The sequence below is a fragment of the Delphinapterus leucas genome, chromosome X, assembly GCF_059928025.1.
Source record: "Delphinapterus leucas isolate spDelLeu-1000000601 "Yukka" chromosome X, BTC_Dleu_Yukka2, whole genome shotgun sequence".
Taxonomy (NCBI): Eukaryota; Metazoa; Chordata; class Mammalia; order Artiodactyla; family Monodontidae; genus Delphinapterus; species Delphinapterus leucas.
Window position 1 is genome coordinate 4,298,752 of NC_143150.1, and position 21,282 is coordinate 4,320,033.

General features: G+C 48.0%; 1 protein-coding gene across 1 annotated transcript; it reads right to left on the reverse strand.

Moving 5' to 3' along the window:
* Nucleotides 1-1,824: 1,824 nt before the first annotated feature.
* GPR50 (G protein-coupled receptor 50) lies at nucleotides 1,825-6,769 on the reverse strand. The gene is made up of 2 exons (XM_022561143.2): nucleotides 6,397-6,769; nucleotides 1,825-3,473 (listed from the first exon to the last, which is right to left on the reverse strand). Exons 1-2 carry the CDS (start codon nucleotides 6,581-6,583, stop codon nucleotides 1,825-1,827), a joined length of 1,836 nt encoding a protein of 611 aa, XP_022416851.1. The 5' UTR covers nucleotides 6,584-6,769.
* Between the last annotated feature and the right edge of the window lie 14,513 nt (nucleotides 6,770-21,282).

Here is a 21,282-nt window from a genome sequence, read left to right on the forward strand (position 1 = left end):
GGGGTCTTGCCACCTAACTTCCAGCTAGAGAGGAACCCACCTGTCTGCCCGCCCCTCACTCCTGTGCCTCCCCCCCACTGGATTGTGGGCTCTGTTACTTGGTCCCAGTAGCCTCCGGAGTTGTGACATTAATTGGGGCCCAGCTCCACTCCTTCCATGGGGGTAAAAGAGGACCCGTTTTCAGAAGCCTTGGCAGTACTAGTGAGAAGAACCCACCACACCCAGGGAGCCCTCCTCTGCCTCCAGCCCGCCCCGACCTGGCCACAGTTTGCTAAGCCAGGCAACTGTGGAGAGAGGGGTCATGTGACTCGCCCTGGGGTACAGCAAGGAGGGTACTTGCATCTGAGTCTCTTGATCCCCCAAGGGGTATGCTTTTCCACCCACCCCCAAGCCTCCCCACAAGTGAATCTGGTGGAGGAAGCAAATTTTATCCACAGATCACACACCAAAGACACAAAAACACTTATTTAATTGCTACCACAAACAGAGAACTGATTTAAGGCAGTATAACACATTTCCACTTATCCTTACAATCTTTTGTACAGTAAACTTTAAGTGTCAATTTGAATCAATAATCGAGATTTTTATTAAACAATGTTTTCTTGAATTCTAGAGAAAAATCACTTCCTGGGCTGTCAAGTGCGATGATACAAGACATCTACACCTTAACACGGTGGATCACAGAACCTCAGCCAAGGGTAGTAGGCTTGGCTGATGTCGGCAAGTCTTCCTCCCCGCCTCCCCCCACCATCCCCACCACAGCTAGGAGGCTCAGAGGGATGGGGCAGGAGGGAACCGCTTTTGAAGCAGCACTTGTTTACAAGTCCAGGCAGTACTCCATTCACTTCTGGCTACCTGTTATTCCCTCAAATTCCCTTCTGAATGAAAAAGAAAAATGTAAAAACTGATTGCGTAAAAACATCAGGCTGTGTATAATATTAAAAAGCATGACTGTAATTGATCCTAGCAACCATAAGTTTGGATGTGGGGAGAAACCAGTTTATGGATAGATTTGTTTTTAAGGAACTAAGTGAAAGAAAATCCTGGCAAATACTATAAAAGGTAAAGTAACTACGAATAAGGTCAACACATATCATTTGCATTCGTGTTTGACTACGAAAATCAGCACCAATGTATTTGGTGCGGCAATATCTTTCCTTTTGCCATTTGATCTCATAGGCATAAATATTTATTTTAATAAGAGCTCAGTAAATTGTGTTCTTCAGGTGGGGTCATATTTTGTTGCTGGAATTTAGAAAGGAAACTGTTTCAAGTACTTGTACTTTATCGCAATTGCCTTTCTTACTGCCGTTAAATGTACAATAAATACTTAAACACATAAAGCTCTGCGGTCACATTCACTTTACAGAAGGCTTTACCACAGCGCACCTTTACCATTGCGCATGCGCTCCTCCCCCCCCACCCCCCTCGAGGAATGGGAGAAGAAAGCAGGAACAAGGAGAAGGAAATGAGGAGTGGGGAGAAACAGTTACACAGGAGTGGGGAAAAACCAAAGTCTACAAGTTCAAGGATCACTGTGGGCTCACAGTCAACCACAGGAGGAAAGGGAGGCTCAGAACAACAGAAGTCAAACTTGAGGGGAATCTGGTCTCTAAAGGAGCAAGCACACACACACACACACACACACACACTCACACTTTTGCAGAGTACATAATGGAAAGGAGGAATATGCCTGAAAAGTAGGTGTAGCTTACACTGTCAGTGTCTGCATGTGTCTGTGTGTAGATGCACTAAGATATCTCACTTTGTATTACATATGCTAGCCAACCTTAAAAGTGGACCACTGCTTGGCCACCCCTAAGATCACACAGCCACTTCATCAGAATCAGCTTCAACATCAATAACCACAACCTCCTGGTAATCATTGGTGGCAATGGTGACCACAAAGGGGTCAACAGGGGCAGCGGCAGCAGCAGGCTCCAGGGGGCTGGCAACAGGCTTGGGGGACTCAGTGGCAGGGTTGGAGGCGGGCTCAGGGAGGTCAGTGATGTCACACTCCAGGTGGCCAGCAGCAGTGGGCTCGGGCTGGCCGGCGATGGCAGGCTCCAGGTGGCTGGTGGCAACGGGCTCGGGATAGTCGGCAGGCTCGGGGTGGGTGGTAGCAGGCTTGGTGTGGCCAGTGGTGGGTTTAGGGCAGCTGGTGGCAGGGCTGAAGGTAGCCTTGGAGTGGCTGCCAGCAGGGACGTGGTAGCCAGTGACAGGCTTGGGGTGGCTAGAGGCAGGCTTGAAATGGACAGAGTCAGCCTTGAAGTGGACAGAGGCAGGCTTAGGGTAGACAGTGGCAGATTTGGGGTAACCAGAGGCAGACTTGGAGTGGCCAGAGGCAGATTTAGGGTGGCCAGAGGCAGGCCTGGAGTGACTAAAGACAGACTTATGGTGACCAGGGGCAGATGTGCGGTGGGCAGAGGCAGACCTGGAGTGGCCGGAGGCTGGCCTGGGGTGGCCGGAGGCTGGCCTGGGGTGGCTGGAGGCACACTCAGGTCGGCCAGCTGCAGCATCACCAGGTAGTGGAACATTTCGGACATTCATCGGCATTTCCTCCACAGCAGCACGGGCACGGGCATGGTCTTGTTCACTGGCTTGTTCGCGGGCTTGGTCACGGGTGCGGGCGCGGGCGCGGGCACGGGCGCGGGCGAAGGCTCGGGCCTCCCACATTTCCCGAACATCAGTGATGAGGCCAGAGAAGAACTGGATAGGATGCCGCATAGCATGGAAGATGGTAAAGTATTCCCTTCGGAAATTCTCATTGAGGAGACCATAGATCACAGCATTGAGGCAGCTGTTGAAGTAGGCTACGAAGTAGGCTGCAAGATAAAGCCAGTTGGGGACCTTGCCTGCCATCTCCTTTGGACTGACAGCCACCAAGACAGTGAGCACGTTGATAGGGCACCAGCACCCTGCAAAGAGGAGGAAGATCACAAACATGGTTAGAAAATTGCGAACCTCAGCGAGCTGGTTGTCAGGATTCTGCCCAGCCTGGTCACGGACTGCCAGCACTTTGGTCCAGATCCTCACGTAGCAGAAACCCACTATGAGCAGAGGGAGGACAAAGTGGATGCAGACGATGGTCACAGCAAAGGCAGAGTTGTTCAGATAGTTGAAGATGCAGGTGTAGGTGCGAGGATCATACTCGATGGTGCCAATGTACATGTTGGGCAGGACAGCCAGGACAGTCATGATCCAGGTGACAACCAGGTAAATGCAGGTATTGCGCACACTGAAGATGCGCTCATACTGGAGGCTGTGACATATGTAGCAGTAACGGTTGATGGCAATTGCCACAATATTGAAGATAGAACCGACCACACTCAGCCCTGTGATGAATCCAACCATCTGGCACTGTAACTGGCTCAGATCCCAGCCACCAATGGCCATGGCATGCAGCATCAGAGGATAGGGGTAGATGGCCACCAGCATATCAGCCACAGAGAGGCTAACCACGAAGATGTTGCCTGAAAAGCATATTGGGGCAGGGCGGAGCAGGGCGGGGCGGGGGTGGGGGTGGGGGTGGGGGCGGGGGCGGGGGCGGGGAAGGAAGACAGAGAAGAATAAATAGTTACATTTGGAAATCTACAAATATAAGCTGGAGGAAAAGGCCAGCTGGGGTTGTGACAATTTAGACTTCTAGAATTCTTTTCAAGAAATACAGTTGTGTTTTTATTTTTAGTTACAAGCATGTCCCAGATGATTCTGATGCACAAGCAGGTTTGGGGGACCTGTCCTTTGACAACCTTTTTTTCCTTTCAAACAACATCATCTCTGCTTTGGGAGAAAAGTGAAGTCAGAAAGCAGTAAACACGAAAGCCCGTTGGGGAGCCCTTCACACTCCCACACACACAGACCTGTGGCCATCATTTTGAACAAAAACAAAACGCGAAGTTTTGGCGGAGTACGGGTGGGGGGAGGGAGGGAGTAGAGGGGAGCTGGATGGAGCTGTCTGTCGGAAACAGGCTGGAGGGTACGGACTGGGGTGGGTGGAGAGATTGGAGGACTGTCAGGAAGCCTCAACCTCCCCCAACCCCGAAAAAAAAATTAGCCCTCTGCCTTCTCTAACTTACCATCGCATTTACAACGCAAACATGTCTAAAGAGAACTGTCCGAGAAAGGGCATGTCGTTTTCTTAAGCGGTCTTTCCCAGCGGGATCAGACAATAATCTAAGACTTAGCCCAGTAAATACTTACCATTTCCGAGGTAACCTAAGAGTAAAAACTGAGGGTGGGGAGAGGCCCTGTAAAATTTAGTCTGAGAAAGTGAGCAAAGAGGGAAAAAAATCAGGAAAATCCCTGCAAGGATTAGCAGAATTGCTTGCTTCACGCGGGTCCCCGAGCAGAGCCGGGCACCAGCACGTTCGCCGCCCTGCACACTGGTTCCAGGCCCCCGGTTCCGGGCTTTACTGGAGCCTGCGGGCTAAACAGGAAAGTGCCGGTGGTGGGGGGGGGGGGCACTCCTGTTTTGTAGGGCGGCGGTAGGAACGCTGTTTGTAAAACCTGCAAGGCCAAGTGCAGATGCGGAGCCCTTTCTCTGGAAACACCTCATTGCTAATTAGCATTGGTTTGGCAAAATATTGCACTTCATCTCGGACTGGGAGAAAATGAGCACTTTTAAAAGGGCAAAGGAACGGCTCGTTCTGCTTCCTTCCGCCAGCACTGCCAAGGCGAGGCCTCGGCGCTTTCTACCCAAGAGGTTCTTTCTAGGGTTTTCCCTCAAAGTAATGAATTCGGAGAAGAAAAGAGGAGAAGAGAGAGGGCAAAGGCTTAAAAACAAAACCACAACAACGCTAAAAACCTTCATTTGAATTATGGAAGGAAAGGAAGGTTTAGGAGAAAAGGAAAAAAGAGAAAATGGAATTTGCAGGTGCCCCACCCCCCGGGGGCTCCGGGGTTGGGCCCCTTGGGACCGCACTGCTGGAGAGCACGTGAGATCCAAGTGTGCGGCCCCACGTCTCCGGGGGACCGAGGAGAAATCAGACACACCCATCAAGAGTTTAAAAGAAAACTTTTAATGACTGTGTGCCCGTCACTGCATTTGGAAACTTCTGTGGTGTTTGTGATTCCTCGTCCAAGCAAAGTAATCCCCCAGAGAGTGGCGGCCTCCACTCCCCGGCACCCCGCCCGCCCGGGTCCTGTGGGTGCCCGACCCCCTCAGACCCCGCCCCCTCGCTCCCCTCTGCCCTCCGGCCCCAGCCGGCCGGGATCCAGGCCGCGGAGGCCCTGGGCGCCGCCCCTTCCCATCCGGGGCCCGAGCTGGGAGTTTGGGCCCCTTGGCCCCTCCCCCACCTCCCCTCTCGAGCCCTCTCCCGCCCAACCTGCAAAGGCGGCTCAAGGCTCCGCAGCGTCTGCCGCCCCCGCCCCCGCCCCCGACAAGGGGCGCAGCGCCCTGCAGCCTCCAGCACCGTCCCCCAGGCCCGCTCGCAGCCGGCCCCCTCCCCTTGGCACTGGCAGGCCGCGAGGGGAGTCTCGCTCGCCGCCCCACCTCGTCCCACGTCCGCGCGCTCTGCGGTCTCCCTTGCGCCCCCCACCATCCCCTCTGAGCTCTCCTGCAGCCCTCCCGCGATCCTCACCGGTTCTACCGTCTTCTATGCCCCCGGGACGCCGAGCTCCCGAACCTTTCCGCCGCCCCGCCCTGCGACCCCCGGTACCCCGCTTACGGACTTCGGGGTCTCCGCCGCCGCCGCCGCCGCCGCCGTCGCTGCCACCGCCTGCTGCGCCCAGCCGGCCGCTCGCCTCTCTCCGCCGTGCGCCCTGGGACGGGCGGACGGAGCTCGGCTCTGGCGGGCTCAGACCGCCCTGCTTCACACTCAGGCGCGGGGGTCTGCGCTCCGCCGCCCGGGAGCTGCCCGGGAGCCACCCTGGAGTCACAGGGCTGCGGCGAGCGGGGGCTCGGCCGGGCTTGGGCTCGGCCGCCGCGCTGCGCTCCGGCAAGCGCCGCCTCAGCCGCCGAGAACTTAACTTTACCGGAGCGGGTAGCAACCCCGCTGCTCCCTCCGCGTTAATTCCTCCCGCGCTGCCTCGGCGCGGCCACCTCTGCGGCGTCCGGCTCGGCGTGCTGTCCCCGGGCGGCCGCCGGACTCTCCGCTCGGGTGCCGGCTCCCTCTGCATCAGGTTCCCGACGGGGCCGGGCTCGGCGGTGTGCCGCGCACCGCAGGGACGGGGATTTGCACTTGGTTGCCCAGAGCTTCTCCGAACCTCCGCAGCCTGGAGAAGCTCTGAGTTTATGGGCACCCCCCCCCCGGCAGAACATCATCACTCAGGCTCGCAGGGAAATGGGGAGCAGGACCCATCCACGGGTTCCCTATTGCAGGAGCCCAAACTAACACCCTAGGTAGGGGTTGCAAGTGGCTGCACGGTGGGTAGGGAGAAGGAAAGGGGTCTTACCAGAATTTCGGAGCTTCTTGTTCTTTGACACAGCCAAAATGACCATGGAGTTGCCGATCAGGTCTACGACTATGGTGATGACCATTGCGCAGAACATAAAGATGATTAGAGCCGGTGGGTAGTCTGGCTGCGGCAGTTTACAGCCAACACAGCCGTATGGGCTGGGAACTGCCGGGGTAGGCCTCATGTTGCTGCTGGAGACCGTTAGGTCCTCCCAGCCGGGTCTGGACAGCGAACACCTGCTCTGTCGCCAGGAGCTTCAGGAACGCTGCCACCCCTCCGAGAGTCGGAGAGCAAATGACAGCATTCCCGCCCCTCTCCGATGAGCTTTTAAAGCCTCAAGAGGCGCCTAGCCCCACCCCAAATCCCTCCCCCCGACCAATCAGAGCTCCCTGATCACCCCCGCTTTGATCTCCAACTCTTTGTGGACAAATCCACATCGAGGTGTCGTCTTGCTTCCGGCTGCCTTGTATGTGCTTCCCCTCTAGCCGCTCCGCCTCCCACCACATCCCCCAGGTACCCTGTGTCGTGACCAGCTCAGAATCCACCTCCTCCCCCACCAGCCACTGCGCATCCGTTTCTAGCAAGTTCTCCCTCCCTCTCTTACGCAAACACCTGGCAAAGCGCTGGAGATTGCAGAGCGGGGCTATAGGGTCCCTCTTGGGGGTCCAGTGCCAACCCAAGCTTGTCTGAAGCCCCCAGCAGAGCATGAGGAGTGGCCAGTGGCCCCTTGGACCCTAGGCATTCGCCTCTGCAGTCTCCTTGAGAGGGTTCATCCCATCCCAGTGTTTTGCCTTTTCAAAGCCTTCTATACTCCGCGGAAAGCAGGGGACAGCTGCTGGGGGCTTCCATCCCCAATCTGGGCAGCAGTCTCTAGGGAATTTATTCCCACTCTGGTGCCTGGCAGGAGCTGGTTGGCTCCCTTAGCAGCAGCAGCGGGTGGCACTCAATCCGGTCCCCGACTTGTGTTTTCCTTGAGGAGATGGCCCCTACGTCAGGCTCTGGGAGCAGGGATCGTGTATGTACTCTGGGAGTGAGAAGAGGTAGATGGTGGCCGCTTGCCCCCAACTCTGGGGCAAGCGAGAGTGAGAGCGCGTCCCCTTCCCTGCTGCCTGGCGCCCTGGCTGCGGGAGCTTCGAGGCTGCTCTGGGAAAAAGTAAAACGGGGGATAAAGCCCTTCTCTTGGACTGCCACTCCTCAAAGAAACCCGGGACGAGCGGCTCCGACTCCCGTCCCTTCTCTAGGTGCTCCGCACGCCTTACGGAGTGGCGCGGGGCACTCGGGTAAGCTCGGGGAGCTGTGCCGGAGCGGCGGGACAGGCGCGGAGGTGCTGGGCTGCGCAGCCTGGAAGCCACCAGCAGACCAGAGGCCCCCGCCCCAGGAATAATTCAGCTCAGTCCTTTTCCCTTGCGGGGGGTCTCATTTCAACCTCAACTGGGTCGGGCCGCCCCCTGCCCCGCGGATCTCCCTCCGCAGGCGTCACAGTTCCCCGCGGTGCGCCCAGGCTCTCGGAGCGCACGGGCTACGGGAAATCCGAAAGATTCGGGCTACAGGGGCGAGATTCAGATACTCGTTCCCTCAACGACCTTGGTTACGGGGGTGGATTTTGTGCCGGCTACTAAAAGTTATGACTCTTGTTGAGAAACCTCCCAGAAAATTTCAGCAAGCACCTTGAAACTTGTCCCAGACTAGCCTTCTTGCTGCAGTGGGGGGATAGGGGGTTGCACTGTCCCGGAGCGCCACCGTCTGGACACTGCCGCCCTCCTGACCCGCGGGGAAGGAGGCGGACACGGGGGTTGGGGGCTGGGGCGCGTTCCGCGAGGGACTTCAACATTTAGGGACCTTTAACGGAAAGACAGATACGACTGAAAAATCAAGAGTGCATGCACTTTCTCTCGCTGAAAAGTCCAAACTAGTAATGTGTCTCCTTGTTTGAAGATGAACCCCTCACCCCGATACTGCGCACGCTACCGAGAAGAGAATCGGCATGAATAACGATCTCCCGCCTGGAGCCTTTTCTCATTCATTATCTCATCGCCCCCCGTCGCCTGGATCCCCGGCCGCGCGCTCTCTGGGCCGGACTTAGCCGGGATTTACCGTAAACGCAGCCCCAAAACAGGCTATGCTCTCCTCCCTAGGCAACTGTGAGCCCCGAAAAGAGACCAAAGCCGAAAGGCCGCCCACACCGTGAAGTGGTTCTTCACATCTGGCTGCTGATGCTGGTCCCCCGAGGGTTTGGATCCTTTTACTCGTGGCAAAGAGCGGCTTTTAATTCAAATAAACAAAAATTGGAATGAGAAAAGGAAATCAGCATTCTAATGACTTAAGACACTGGAGTGTCCCCTACCCAAGCCACCTCCCCCCACCCAAAGTCTTGTAAAGAGAGCTGGCAAACTGTTATCCAGTGCGCTGTGCTTCTAGATGACGTGATCCCAGAGCAGGCGGAGGCCCAGGACACTGGAAATTCTGGATGGACTATGGCCTGGACTTCCTTGGGACTGAGGGCCGAGCAGGAGAGAGGGTGACCTGAATCCCCTGGCCCCTGCCCCTGTTTGAACACTGCTTGATCATGACCTCATGGGGCTTGTATTTTTCAAAAACTAGACAAGTGGGAAAAGCAACTATTTTAATAATGGAGGGGCAGAGAATTCTGCATCTGGTTAAATTAATTTTCTTATTTTTATGAATTATCTTAATAAAAATTCTGAACATAGTCCCTATCCTAAGAAAAACAGATGGATATCGAATCCATTATGTGGATACATATGAGGAAGAAAAGCAGTCAGGCTCTGCCAGAGTAGGACAAGATCCATGGGCAATAAGTTCAATTATTTTGGAAGTTAAGGGAGTAGCTTTTTATTGGGTAGAGTGCAGTGCATATGGTTTATTTAAGCTTCCAAAAGATTTTTAATTAAGTGTCTTTCTAAAAGGGCTGCTACGAAGTGCTAATAACCGGCGATGGAGAGAAACACTTTATTGGGGATATGAAAGCTATTAAGATATAGATTCAAAATAGAGGAGAGCTAGGATGTTCCCTGGGGATCCCAGGAAAACCGTGGAAACCCATATGGAAGTTGGGAAGGAGAAAAAGCAATGGATAGTGGACAGAGAATGTATAGAGAGTTTGCAGTCCTGGAACCCAGTGAGCGTGGTCCTTTCCCCTAGGTCACTTATTATGAGATTAGGGAGACCAGGGAGCCCCAAAGGACTCCCAGGACTGAAAGCTCGGGACATCCCAGGCAGAGGTGGTGCCAACTGGTGCTCTGTACGGAAGGTAGATATTAGAAGATTTTTCCCCTCTTCTTGTTGATACAGAAACCTTTCATCTTAGCCTCCACATTTCTCATCTTTTTCTTTAAGGTTTTTTTTTTTTGAAGTATAGTTAATTTACAAGATTGTTTTAGTTTCAGGTGTACAGCAGAGTGACTCAGATATATATATTTGTATGTGTGTGTTCTTTTTCAGATTCTTTTCCATTATAGGTTATTACAAGTTATTGAGTAGAGTTCCCTGTGCTATACAGAAGGTCCTTGTTGTTTACCTATTTTTTATATAGCGGTGTGTATATGTTAATCCCAAACTCCTAATTTATCTCGCCTCCCCCCGCATTACTCATCTTTTGAAAAACTGAAGATCAGGGTGGCAGCTGGCTACTCTTTCAAAGTGAGTGAGAGCAAGCGAGTGATTTTTTTCTGCACACTCAAGGATAGTGCTACATCTTCAGATCTCTTATTATAGAGGCGATGGCAGAAGGTTACTTTTCATCATCCGTCTAGACTCTCTGTTCACCCTCAAGTACTATAATGATACCTCACTTGTAATTAGTGCATTGTAAGTTTAAATAATAATTTTATAATTTCAAAGAATCCCATCAGTACTATAATGATGTTCACCCTCAAGTACTATAATGATACCTCACTTGTAATCAGTGCATTGTAAGTTTAAATAAGCATTTTAGAGTTTCCAAAAATCCCATCAGAGATATATTCTTACAACAATGCCATTTAACAGGTGGGGAAACTGAGGTGCAGAGAGGGCAAAGGACTTCCCCAAGGCCTGAGACTTGATTGGGTGGATTCTGTGTTCTCCTTTTTGTTGTTGTTTTATTTTTTGTTTGATTATTTTTATTGAGATACATTCACATACTATATTCACCCTTTTCAAGTGCACAATTCAGTGTGGGTTTTTTTGTACATTCCCTAAGTTGTACAGCCATCATTACTATCAAATTTCAGAACATTCCCATCAACCCAGAGAGAAACCCTGTATCCACTAGCAGTCTCTCCCCATTCCCTCCAGCCCCTCAGCTCCTAGGAACCACTAACCTGATGTGTGTCTCATATAAATAGGATTGTACAATATGTGGTCTTTTGTGCCTGGCTGCTTTCCCTTAGCATAATATCTTCAAGGTCATCCATACTGTAGCGTGTATTAGTCCTTCATTCTTGTTTATGGCCATATAGTATTCCATTGTATGAAGAGACTACATTTTGTTTATCCAGTCATCCATCAATGGACCTTTGGGTTGTTTCCAATTTTTGGCTATTATGAGTAATGCTGCTATGAACATTTTGAGTTCCCTTTCAGCCCCCAAGCAACCACTGGCCCAAGAGAGACAGAGGGCCTCTAAGTGTCAGTTCACACCTCCTCTCCCACCCAGGGAGGGCAGGACGGCTAAGGGCTGCCCCAGTCACGCCGACCTTCTTTGACCAGTACTCCTCTGACATTACCAGATCGTCTGCTGAAGCCACATTAGACCATTGATTGACACTTTAATATATGAAAACTGGCAAAACGAGAATTTGGTGCAAACCCAGTAAGAGTGAAAAAGTCTTTCAGTTTGAGTACAAGCAGAACATTCTTCATTTGTTCTTGAACTTTGGGGGATGTCTCATCTCTTCTTGGGACAGTACACAGGAGTCTGGAAGGTGCTTTGCACACCCAGTCCCTGCTCCCCCACAAACTGCTCCTACCCCAGCACTGAGCAGATGCCTGATGCAAGGAGACTGCATTTGGCTCAATTCTTGAAAATGAAAACAAGATTGGACCCAGCTCTGCCACTGGTCAGCCGTATGACCCTGGGCATGTGACTTAACTTCTTTGTCTCAGTTTCCTCAGCTATAAAATGCAGATAATAATGGTGCCTCAAAACTCGTCATAGGGTGAATGGGGGAGTTAGATGAGATAATACATGCAAGCACTTAGAACACTCTCAAGAATGGAGTGGGCATTCAGCAACCACTAGCTATTCTTCTTCTTATTATTCTGAACATTTCTAATGCTCTAAACTCTATTTGGTTACACTTCCATAGAAGACAGAGGCTCTCTGAGACATCAGAGACTCTTTCCCTAGCTGGCTCTTGCCTCTAGGCTCTAATTCCTGCCAGAAGCCCCCCAATGGGCATTCACCAGCATCCCAGGCCACCATGACATGTGACAGTGTGTTAGATGGAAAGGGACATACAGAGTGACTCGCATTTTCAGTGCCCCCCTGAGATGCTTCACTGATACAATTTGTATATTTTCCATGAGAAGGAACAATCAGATTTCTTGACATCAGTCAGAATAAAAGCATGGAAGATGGCTGGTCTAGAGACAGGTCAGACCTGAAGTCCACAGGGGGCTGGGGGAGCTGGGTTTCAGCAGAGCGTGGGACCAGCCCAGGCTGAAGAAGTTCTAGTCCCAGGTCGAGGATGGGGGCCAGGACTCCAGGGGCAAGGCTGTGGCCTCAAAGGAACTGCGCAGGGATTTGGGCAGGAATCAAGCCACTGGAACGGGGAGCCAGCCAGGTCATGACATCAACCAACGCAAGAGCAGCTTGGGACAGGTGATTTTTTTTTTTTCCCTAAACAGACTATGTCTGGTCGCATTTACGTTACCAACTTGGAGACACTGTCTCCAGATTTGTTAAATGAACAAGAGAATGATTGTCCTCTCCAAACCCTCTGGGCTTAATTCATCATGGCTAGGACCACTTTATCTTCCCCTGTGGTTGAGTCGTTAGAAGGAGCAGGACACATCCACTTTCTTTAGTGCAATCAGGGAACTCACCCAAACAATTAGCAGCCAGTATTTCCAAAATCCCAGTGCCTGATAAAGACTCCAGGTTAGGTGGTGCAAATCAAAGGGTTACCAGGGAAAGAAGCAGCACATTAATTACTTGTAGTAACACATGGACTCCCTACCCCTTATTCAATTTACCTGATAATTAGAGCTTAATGAACAATATCCATTGTCCTAGCTTCTCACTCAAGCCAAGCATGATCACCCATGCGTTTAAAGACTGTCCATCTTATTAATCAACCTTCTGACTTCTGGTGCAATAAACAGCTTGTCCCGGAAGCTCTGCTTTAGCCCCCTCTATTACAAGGCATAGGACATGGGTACCGATCAGGGCCCAACCCCGTCCTCTTCCTCCCCAGTGGGTCCACTCAGCCCCTAATGATGGCTAACATGTATGTGTCCTTCCTAGAAGCCAGCCACTGTTCTGAGTGCTTTGTTCATATATATATATATATATATATATATATATGAGACAGGTGCAATGACTATCCCTCTTTCACAGATAAAGAAGCTAAGGCCCAGAAAGGTTACGTCACTTGTCCCAGGTTGCACAGATAATATGATAGAGCTAGAAGTCTAGCTTGGGTGGTCTGACTCCAGAGTCTGTGGCTTCACCAAAATGCCTCACTGCACGCATTGTTCCCGGCTCTACGATACTGGTTCTCAAACTGAGTGCGAGTTAGAGCCACCAGGAGCACGTAGGGAAAATGCAGCTTTCAAGGGCTGCCCCTAGAGATTCTGATTCGGCAGGTCTGGGTGGAATCCTGGAACCTGCATGTTTCCCAAGTGTCCCAGGTGATTCTCGATTCAAGGTTCCCAGGGACCCCTCTTACAGAAACCCTGCTCTTACAATCCAGTCTTACACCTAGCCCCTGGCAATTGAAGGAAGTCTAGACCTGGCAGTCAGTGACTCAGTGCCTGAGCTGCTCCTGAGACTGAGATCCTGCTGGGACTTGATCTACTTGTTCTAGTTCATAAACTCTTGCTTTGGTCCTCAGACTGAATCCCACCCTGTACCTCAATTCTGGTGATGAGAATCCTGGCCCAATGCTTGATAATGACCTGTTCAGCTCCCTGGTAACAGGGCTACCTTGCTCTCCCAGAGACCAGAGGCCTGACCATGCCCCCTTCCTGCTGCGAGACTCAGCCTGGTGGCCTGCCCAAGTAGAGTTGCCTGTGTTAGCAGCTGAAAATATGGGATGCCCAGTGGAAATTGAATTTCAAATAAATACTAATAAAATCTTAGTATAAGTATGTTCCATGCAATATTTGGACATACTTATACTACAAATTATTCATTGTTTATTGGAAATTCAAATTTAACTGGGTGTCCTGTGTTTTATCTGGCAACCCTGTGACTGAGGGCCACGGCCCCTGCACCAAATTTGCACCAAATTCCCATTTTGCCAGTCTTCATATATTAAAGTGTCAATCAATGGTCTAATGTGGCTTCAGCAGACGATCTGGTAACATCAGAGGAGTACTGGTCAAACATGAGGACTTGGCATTGATTGGCAAAGAGCCTGCCTTCCTTCCTCTCACACTTTTCCCCCAAAAGGGGCCTGGTCAACTCTGGGAGCAGAGTCTCTTGATTCAAGACCAGAGGATCCCGGTTTGCCCTGTGGCTATCACCTTGCCTCCAGTAGATACTGGCCTGTGCATGTTTCCCACTTGCTTTAGTCAGCATCCTCTGTCTACACAGGAGGTTCCTGAGCCACCCGAAAAGAAATCCTTGCCTCCCGTTCACCTGAGATACACAGCACTGTTGAGCTGCCCCTGCAAGTAGCAGCTTAACTGCAAGTTGACCCCTGTCCTTTGAGGTATTGACATTTCTATGTTTTGATTTCAGCTAATACTGTATTTGAAACCATTGCATGTTTTCTGTAGATGATGTCTTGAAGGTATAGTAAGTTATCTTTGAGAACCTCAGTTTTAGATGCCCCAGAAGACATAGGTTTGGGGTGTTCTTCTCAGGAGTCCTCCCAAAGAACTTTGTATACCCCATGTAACCTATTCTAAGTCAGGTCATCTCCAAGCTACCTCCAAATTTGGTGAACTTCCATCTAGCTATTTTTACATGATGTTATAACCAGCAAGCAGTCAGGAAAAATGTTACTTTCACTTGCATACGTTTGTCACCTTAACCACGGAGTCAGGGCAGGACCGTCTAATGTTACTTCTGTATCCATCCCAGGCAGAGGGAGGTTCACCAGTGAAAGGTGGGGAACTGTGAGTTCTGGGCAGACGCCACCTCCTCAGGCTAGGTGTTCCTGGAGAGGAGAGCGTGTAGAGGGCCAGATAAGGAGACGTGGCTGTCTGGAATGTTAAACAAGCAGAAGGACGAACAGCAACGAAACAACCTAACAAGACCATTCGTTTGTAGAGTCGCTAGCCCAAAGTCAAAAAGATTCTTAAGACCTCACAGGTGCTTCTGTTTTCTCTTTGCTGAGGCTGCCATCAGTTGGCAGGACCTAACACCCCAGGTAATTAGATCGAGCAGATTACTGTGTTCCAGCGACACTTGGTCCCACTGAGTTCTCATTTGGAACAGAAACCATAGGCATTTGGGGAGGCTCCCCTCTCTGTCTGGCCTGCAAGACTCTGATCTGAGGGGTACCCCTCCCGTCCTGCATCTTCAGAACACCTCCTGACAATAAGCTAGAAGTTATCGTGCTTCTGGCCCCTCTCAAACAGATATTCCATATTTAAGTTCCACTTTCTAATCAAAATTGTCTTACTTGCCAGCCTCCTCTTCCCGTTATGTTTCCTGTTCTCCCTGAGCCACATCAGTTTTCACAAAATATCAAAAAAAAAAAAAAAAAAAAAGCTTTTCTGTGACTTCCCCTCCTCTTGGCACCCCTTCTGGCTTTAATGGAAAACTCAAGTAATTTGCTTGGAGAGAGTTTTGAGGTGATCACCGAGCCTTTTCCTTCAGCCTGCAGCCCCAGCTACCATGTTCTGTGGTCTTGGAGTAGGAAGACTTCTGCATCTACCCAGCCCTTCAACAGAGGGACTGGAACGCAGCAGCCCTCCTTCCACACGCAGTGATAATGACAACATTTCTTCTTTATCAATGGCCTCTAAGTGTCAGGCACAGGGCCTCATCTCATGTCTTCCTCACCGCAAACCAGAGGGATGGCATTATTAGGAGGAAAGAGAGGCTATGAGAGGGGAGACCCTCTCTCCCCTCACGTACATCCTCTCCTTCCCTTAACTTCCACCCTCTCTTCGATACCCCCAGTCGGGATAGACCCAGGCTCTTGTGGTGGGGAATGGGGACTAGCTGGGTTTGTCAGTGTAAAAAGGAGGGTTTGCTCTGGATGGGAACTGGCTAGTTAAATGGTTTCCCTCTCCCTGGCTGGTGATAAAGCCCCGAGATCCCAGGCCTCATGCAGGCCCTGGAAAGCCGCCTGGTTAGTCATATGTAACTGGGAGTATGTTGGGCTCTTTCTTGTTACCAAGGCTGGAAGGGGAGATATTAATTACTGATTAAACTTCTTTAAGGATTATAGTATTGTTCAAGTTTCTGTTTCTTGCATCCTAGGAATAAATCCCTCTTGGTCATAGTGTAAAATCATTTTACTATGCCGTCAGATTTGGTTTGCTAGTATTTTTTAAACGTTTTCTGCATCAATATTCATAAGGGATATTGGCCTGTAGTTTTCTTTTTTAATATTGTCTTTGGTTTGGATATCAGGTTAATGTTGGCCTTGTAGAATGAGTTTGTTAAGTGTTCTATCATCTTCAGTTTTGGGGAGAGTTTCAGGAAGATTGGTATTAATTCTTCTCTAAATGGTTGAATTCATTGATATGACAGATAGAAACGAATCCCTCAAGGAGCTTGCAGTCAGGTTAGAGAGTTGCAAATTCAGTTCACTCTGCTCTCTCCATTTCATGTAACGGCACTGGAACTGGATTGCTGCTCCCCTAAACTTCAGGGAAAGGGCAAGTAAAAATGCCGTGATATTTCCTACTATTTTAAATGTCATTTTTTTCTTGATTGGGCATTTGCTTGGTTGCTATAGACCTTTGACTGATTTCCGGAGCTCCTATAAAGTTATTTTAATAACTTTCTAGGTATTTGTATTTCCATGGGAATATGAGAACCTAGACCTTCCCAGTCGGCCGTGTTCCTAGATTCAATTTTGAGAGTTATTGTTTTCTGGGAATTTATCCATTTCATCTACATTATCGAATATATTGGCACAAAGTTATTTATATATCCGTTTTATCTTTTTAATGTCTGCACAACTGTAGGGATATACTTTTTTTTCTTTCTTAATATTTGTTATCAATTCATTCTTTCTTTTATTCTTCATCAACTTCTCCAAAAGTTTTATTTTCTGATTTCTTTCAAAGAACCAACTTTTGGCCTGTTTGACCTCTCCATTGCATGCTTGACTTCTAGTTCATTAACTTCGGTTTATATCTTCATTATTTTATCCCTTCTACTTTATTTGGGATTAATTTGCTGTTCTTTACTAATTTTTTAGATGGATGCCTAGATTATTGATTTTAGTCCTTTTTTTTTTTGCGGTACGCGGGCCTCTCACTGCTGTGGCCTCTCCCGTTGCGGAGCACAGGCTCCGGACGCGCAGCCCCAGCGGCCATGGCTCACGGGCCCAGCCGCTCCGCAGCACGTGGGATCTTCCCGGACCGAGGCACGAACCCGTGTCCCCTGCATCGGCAGGCGGACTCCCAACCACTGCGCCACCAGGGAAGCCCCTCAACTGTTTTAATTTGAACTTTTATCTCAAACCTCAGAAGACATCATTATCATTTCAGTTAGTAAATGTTCATTTCGTTTTACCCACAAATTTAATACTTTCTTGTTCTTCATTCTTTCTAACAAGTCAGATTTTCATTCTCAGATTTCTATCCTTCTGTCTGAAGTACATTCTATAGAATTTCCTTTTTGTGTATCACCTATGATAAATTCTCTTAGTTTTTGCCTTTTTCCCCGGATTCCTAAGATATCATTTTTGTTGGATGGACAGTTGTTTACTCTGAACACACATTAAGGATTACAGTTCACTGCCTTGTGTGTCTTTAATTTGCTGTTAGGAAATCAGCTATCAATATATCAATAACTGACACTCTGAAATAACTTCTTTTTTTCTTCTTTCGTTGCTTTAAATTTTTTTCCTATTCTATCTTTTAGTACTACAGTTCCACCATAATGTGTAAAAGTTAGATTTCTTTTAATTCATTTTTCTTGGACTTCACCAGCCTTCTTGAATCTCTAGCTTGTTATCTTTTAATATTTCTGGAAAATTCCTCTTCAAATATTGCCAGTTGCCCAATTCCCTCTCACTCTCCTCTCCTTCTGGAATTCCAAGTAAACATATGGTAGACCTTCTCCCTCTATTATGAATACCACTTGGCCTCATTTACATATTTTCTACCCCTTTTGTTTTCCCGTTCTGCATTCCGGATACTTCCTAATTCTTTCTTTAGCTCTGTCTAATCTGTTAATGTATTTTTAATTTCTAGAAGTTATATTTGTTATGTTTCTTAAACCTCCTAGGTTATTTCTTTTGAATACGTGTACCAAGAAGAAATGTTTAAGCTTCTATTTCATTTCTTTAAATATAAGGAATATATTTATTTTCTCATACCTGTCTAATAATTTGATTATTTGAAGTCTTTCTGGATCTGGGTCTCTCCCATCTCTTGCTTCTGCTAGTTTTCACTCATGGTATTTTGATTCCTATGTGACTTTTTTTTTTTTTTACTGTGTCCATGAAAAATTATTTGAGGGGATTCCTTGAAGCCCAGAATAAAAATGCCTTCTTCCAGGGAGGATTTGACTTAATTTCTGCCAGAGACTAAAGTCATTATCAGTCTGGGAGTACTTTAAACTAAATTCAGGTTTGGAGTTTTGTGAACTGCTTAGCTGTTGCAAATTTGGTTTGCAAATCTACAGCAGGGCTGTGATTACAACTCCTCAGGGTTTTCCCCCTGCTCTGCTCAATGCCAAGGTAACTTTCCTTGCAGTCACCTAGGACAGGGACAGGTTTAATTCTGTTTTATCCTTACCTTGAAGTTATAGTGCTCTGGGGTCTCAGTTTATCGTGCAGAACGTTTCCTGTAAGACTTCTCACCCCGGTCCACTCTTGGTCTTTGACTTCTGTCTCCCTTTCCCCATGAGGCTGTCCAACCCCAAGTTCAAGTATGCCGGGATCAGCAAATACCCTCAGAACAAAGGTTGTATTCCGTTAAACTTTCTGCGTTATCATGTTTCATTAGATTTCAGGCTGGTAATTCTTTTCTCTGTTGTCATCTCTTTCATGCTTTTAAGATTTTATTTTTTTAACAGCTTTATTGGAGTATAATTGCTTTACAATGGTGTGTTAGTTTTTGCTTTATAACAGAGTGAATCAGCTATCCGTATACATATATCCCCATATCTCCTCCCTCTTGAGTCTCCCTCCCACCCTCCCTATCCCACCCCTCTAGGCGGTCACAAAGCACCAAGCTGATCTCCCTGTGCTATGTGGCTGCTTCCCACTAGCTATCTATTTTACATTTGGTAATGTATATAAAAGATGTGTCTTTTATCTAAGTTCTCTGGTTGTTTTCAACAGATGAATTGGCCCAATTAATCTAGCCTGCCATATCCCTGGAACTGGAAAGCCTCAAACTCTCTCATTTTCTGTAAGGAGAGTTTTCCTCCCCAGAAATACATGCCTGTATTCTGGAGTGCAAGTGGTCCAACTGCTCTATGTACAGGTTTTCAGATAATTCCCTTCTCCATTTTGTCCATATCTTGTCCTCTGGCATCCCCAAATCCTGAGGGTCTCTTGGACTTCCCCCTCTTTAACAATATCGCCAAGAGGCAGTTTCATGCACCTGGTTCGGTCAGTTACCACTCTCTCCTCTGCATGATGCCCTGCAGAGAGTCGTTGGAATCTCTCTGCTATGAGACTATGAGACTTTGTTACTGTTGGTTTACCCTTTTTTGCCTTTTATTTTTTTATAGTGGAGTTTCACTAGGGCTTGAAGATAAACAGAAGAGCTCAATCTATCATCTCTAAATGGGAATCCGCTTCACTCTTCAGCCCACTGTAACCTGAACGTTGCCTCTGCCAATCTGCTGAAACTTCCTTTGGCAAGGTCACCCAACAACAGCCTCCATGCTGCTAAATTCAATGGATATGTTACATCTCTCTTCCTTGATTTGATACAGTTGTATTTGATACAGATGACGACCCCCTCCTTCCTGAAACACTCTGTTCTCTTTCGTTACATGACAGCATACTCTCTTGACCCTCTACTTACCTCTCTGGGCTTTGTTTGCCAGCTTTTTCTCCTGTAAATGACGTAAATGGGCACTGAACCCAGGCTCAGAGGACCTGACTTCTTTTCTGACTCTATTCAGTTTGAACAAATGACTTCCACTCTCTGGACTTCGATTTATGATTTCTAGCAGCACTTACAGTTCTAAGGTTTTATAATTCCATATATTTGAGGACCTTTTCAGGAATGGAAATGATAGTAAATAATGTCTACGAAAGCTGAATAGGACCACACCAGTTCTAGCCAACAATATTTAATGGTACATTCTAAAAAACGAAACTCACTTAGAGGAACAAATGCCTTTTAGAGCTCAGTAGCTTTCATTTAGCTGTGTATGATATGTTACCAAATGTTTCTTTTTTAACTAGAACATCCTGTGTGGGACTCTGGGTTTAAACAGAAATATTTAGTAATCTTACCGGGCGCTGTGTCAAAAAGAGCAAAAGAATCAGAGCATCTGGTCCCCTCCTTGAATCACAGTGGGATACCCTGTTTGACACAAAGATACATTTAGAAGGTCATCTTGGAAAAAATCACTCCCCAGTAAATGAATGGTGTGTCTTCAGTATTCTATAAGAATGATGGGCTCTTTGCTTTTATAATTTAGTCTTACATGTGCTCCCAAAGCAAATCACCATGAAACTTTGATGGTGAGGGAAAAGTTTCTTTTGTTTTTCTAGTTTTTAATTTTTGTGGTAAAGTATCTGAAGTTCTCCAATATGCTGGCGTTTTTCACTAGCTGAATTTTCTTATGTGATGTGATTGTTTGGGAAAAGCAACATTAAGCTAATGCTGTAATGGGAGAAAAGGACGTCTAACTCATCTCTGTTAATACGTGTTTAGAAACAATTGAGAGATGTCATATCTTTAGCACCCTTGGATGGTTTAGACCTGATTTATAACTCAGCCCCGTCCAGTAGAACTTTCCGTGATGATGGGAATTTTCTCTGTCTCTAACCTGGTAGCCACCAGCCCTGTGTCTCCCTGTGTCTGCACTTGGCCTTTTTATAAGGACATTAGGCATTGGATATAGGGCCCAACCGAATGCAATATGACCTCATTTTCACATAACTAATTACAACTGCAAAGAACTTATTTCCAAATAAGATTACATTTTGAGATTTCAGGTGGACATGAATTTGGAGGGTTACACTATTTGTATTAGTCAGCTTGGGCTGTCACAATAAAATACCAGACTGGGTGGCTTAAACAACACATATACACTACTATGTATAAAATAGATAACTAATGAGAACCTACTGTAGAGCACAGGGAACTCTACTCAGTGCTCTGTGGTGACCTATATGGGAAAAGAATCTAAAAAAGAGGGGATATATGTATACGTATAACTGAATCACTTTGCTGTACACCTGAAACTAACACAACATTGTAAATCAACTATACTCCAATATAAAAATAAAAATTTTAAAAAACACTAAAAAAAGATTTTTATAAGTAATACTTTAAATATTGTTGTGTATATTGTGACCTGGTAGGCAGTGTTCTTCCTTTCTTTTGCTAAAT

Coding starts and splice junctions, on each gene's coding strand:
- GPR50 (XM_022561143.2), bottom strand. CDS start 6,583: ATGAGGCCTACCCCGGCAGTTCCCAGCCCATACGGCTGTGTTGGCTGT. Junction 3,474..6,396: donor CAAGAAGCTCCGAAATTCTG/GTAAGACCCCTT, acceptor TATGCTTTTCAG/GCAACATCTTCGTGGTTAGC.